This window comes from Penaeus monodon, chromosome 30, assembly GCF_015228065.2.
Source record: "Penaeus monodon isolate SGIC_2016 chromosome 30, NSTDA_Pmon_1, whole genome shotgun sequence".
Classification (NCBI taxonomy): domain Eukaryota; kingdom Metazoa; phylum Arthropoda; class Malacostraca; order Decapoda; family Penaeidae; genus Penaeus; species Penaeus monodon.
Genome location: NC_051415.1, coordinates 13,952,027 through 13,954,320, shown reverse-complemented (window position 1 = coordinate 13,954,320; position 2,294 = coordinate 13,952,027). Strand labels below are relative to the sequence as shown.

The 2,294-nt window shown below is 32.6% G+C and overlaps 1 protein-coding gene across 1 annotated transcript in view; it reads left to right on the top strand.

Moving 5' to 3' along the window:
• Positions 1–2,294, top strand: part of LOC119592532 (CDGSH iron-sulfur domain-containing protein 2 homolog) — a gene marked incomplete in the record, with an annotated part of 9,308 nt that overhangs the window by 1,723 nt on the left and 5,291 nt on the right. Inside the window, 2 exon segments of the mRNA XM_037941392.1 lie at positions 877–959; positions 2,066–2,182. Coding sequence (XP_037797320.1) covers positions 877–959; positions 2,066–2,182 — 200 coding nt within the window.

Genomic DNA, 2,294 nt, shown 5'->3' with positions numbered 1-2,294 from the left:
TGGTTTTCCTCTGATGTTTTTGTGTGTAATGTGACCAAAATAAGCAGTTGTCTTATTCTTGATATATAATTTGAAGATTATAACTAATATCAATGAGGACCACTCTATACCAGAGTCAGACAAGTTATGGGCTGCTGTGGTGGAGGAATAGGTTACAAAAGTAGCCATTTACTAGTATTTGCTACATAACTTAGTGTGGCTCTGTATATGTAGTGGTGAAGGTGGTCTCAAATACTGGATGTCACCTGTTTTTTCTTCCAAATCCTCTGGAAGTGTGGAGTTTTATGGCTCTGACTGCATTTGTTCTCCAGCAAAATCCTTTCAGAGTTGCCCTAACTCCTTATTTCCTGTCCATACTCAGACTGGAAAAACTTTGTCCCTGTGCACTTGATTTTTATCTCGTATGAATAGTGATGATAACACTGGCTCAGCGGCAGGTGTGCTTTGATTAGTAAAAAGAGGAGGAAATTTTAATCTTATTTTTTTCAGAGAAGAAAATGACAAGCTATCTAAAAGATAAGGTGAAAAGCCAGATACTGATGAGTACTTAAAATTGTCTGTTGTCTGTGATAGAGGTGCATTTCAAATATTAAGGCATATGACTGTAGACTCCATTAACATTATATCCAGTAAGCAAAAGAGCTCTTTTTGGAAAATATATTTCTACTTATTAGTCAGAGCTCCTACCTCTTTCCCTAGGAACCTGTAAACTTGTTGAAAGTAAAAAGGTAAACTACTGAATTTTAAATAATTTAGATAGCTAAAATTTGAAGAAATGTAAAGTATTTACTGGCATATGATATCTTATTTTTTTTATTTACTGTAGTCATGTTATGGCCCCTCATATCTATACATGAATTAATTGTTGTCCAACAGTTTCAGACTGGGCCTCCCTTATTCCCTTTGGTATTGCGTGTGCTGCAGTTGGCTTTGGGGTGAAGACCGTCGTGGATAAAAAGGTTAGTATATATATATATTTTTTCCTTTTTTCTTAATTTTTTTTTTCTTTTCTTCCATTCTTCTTTGTTTTTTATCATCTTTTCTTCTTTGTTTTTATCTTTTCTTCTTTGTTTTTTATCTTTTCTTCTTTGTTTTTTATCATCTTTTCTTCTTTGTTTTTTATCATCTTTTCCCCCCTTTTTCCTCTTTTCTCATCTTTTTCTTTTCTTTTCCTTTTTCTTATTTTCTTATTTTCTTATTTTCTTTTCTTATTTTCATGTTCTTTTCTTTTTATTCTCATCTATCTTTTACTATCTTTTCCACTTTTCCTCAATTCTTCTTTGCTACTTTTGTATTTTTATTCTTTTTCTCTCTTTTTTTTTGAATTTCTTTTCCTCATCTATTTTTCTATATTTTTATTCTTTGCAACTTAAGCATATTTAGGGATTTCACTGTTCAGTATTTAGATAATTAAATCCTCAGGTATTTTCAAGTCATCATGATTTATAGATATTCCTTTTTGTAGAAGAGTGGAAATAAATAGCAAGAAGGGAGGATTATCATGGAAAGCTTGAATGGATACTGAAACAAGTTTAACTCTAGTCTTCAGTGGGTCACTTTGGAGAAATTGTTATGGTGCAGCTACTTGTGATGTACAGCATTTTCCGATGATAAGGTAGAGAGAGGAAAATTGAAATTTTGATAAGAAGTTCAGAGAGTAACAGGATTAAATAATGTGTTTTAGGTTCAATTATATTGTTGGTATGTTTTACAAGTATGTGTATTGCAGTATTGTGAATAGGAGGTAAGGAATTGTCATATTGGAGTATTAGCAGTATATGAAGGTAGTGAAGATTTAGAAAAGGAGAAAGTGGCTTAATCAGTGACTAAGTGTCATATCTTCCAATATTTGATAACTTTATTTAGTCAAGTATTGTTCTCAGAAATGATAAAAAATTGTTGATAGTAACAGCATGTAGCTTGCTTTCTTTTTGGTTTCTTTGCCACCACTTTCACTAGTATAAACAAACTTTTAGATTACTAATCTTTGAATATTATACATATTTCCAATTTGTATTGGGTGTTGCAATGAATATGCTCTATTACATTACCTAACTAATTTCAGATTGGTAGTCCTTGCAATCCCAGTATCAGGAAAGGAGAGTCCAAGGTTGTTGATACCGTGGACATCGAAGATCTTGGCAATAAAGCTGTCTTCTGCCGTTGCTGGCGCAGTAGCAAGGTAATGGAGAAATGCAGTCTGTTTGTCTGGGAGAGGATAGTAAGGAGAGGCTATTGGTTTTGAATAATCTTTTATCTTATTATTGTTGCTGCTGCTGATATTATCATCATCA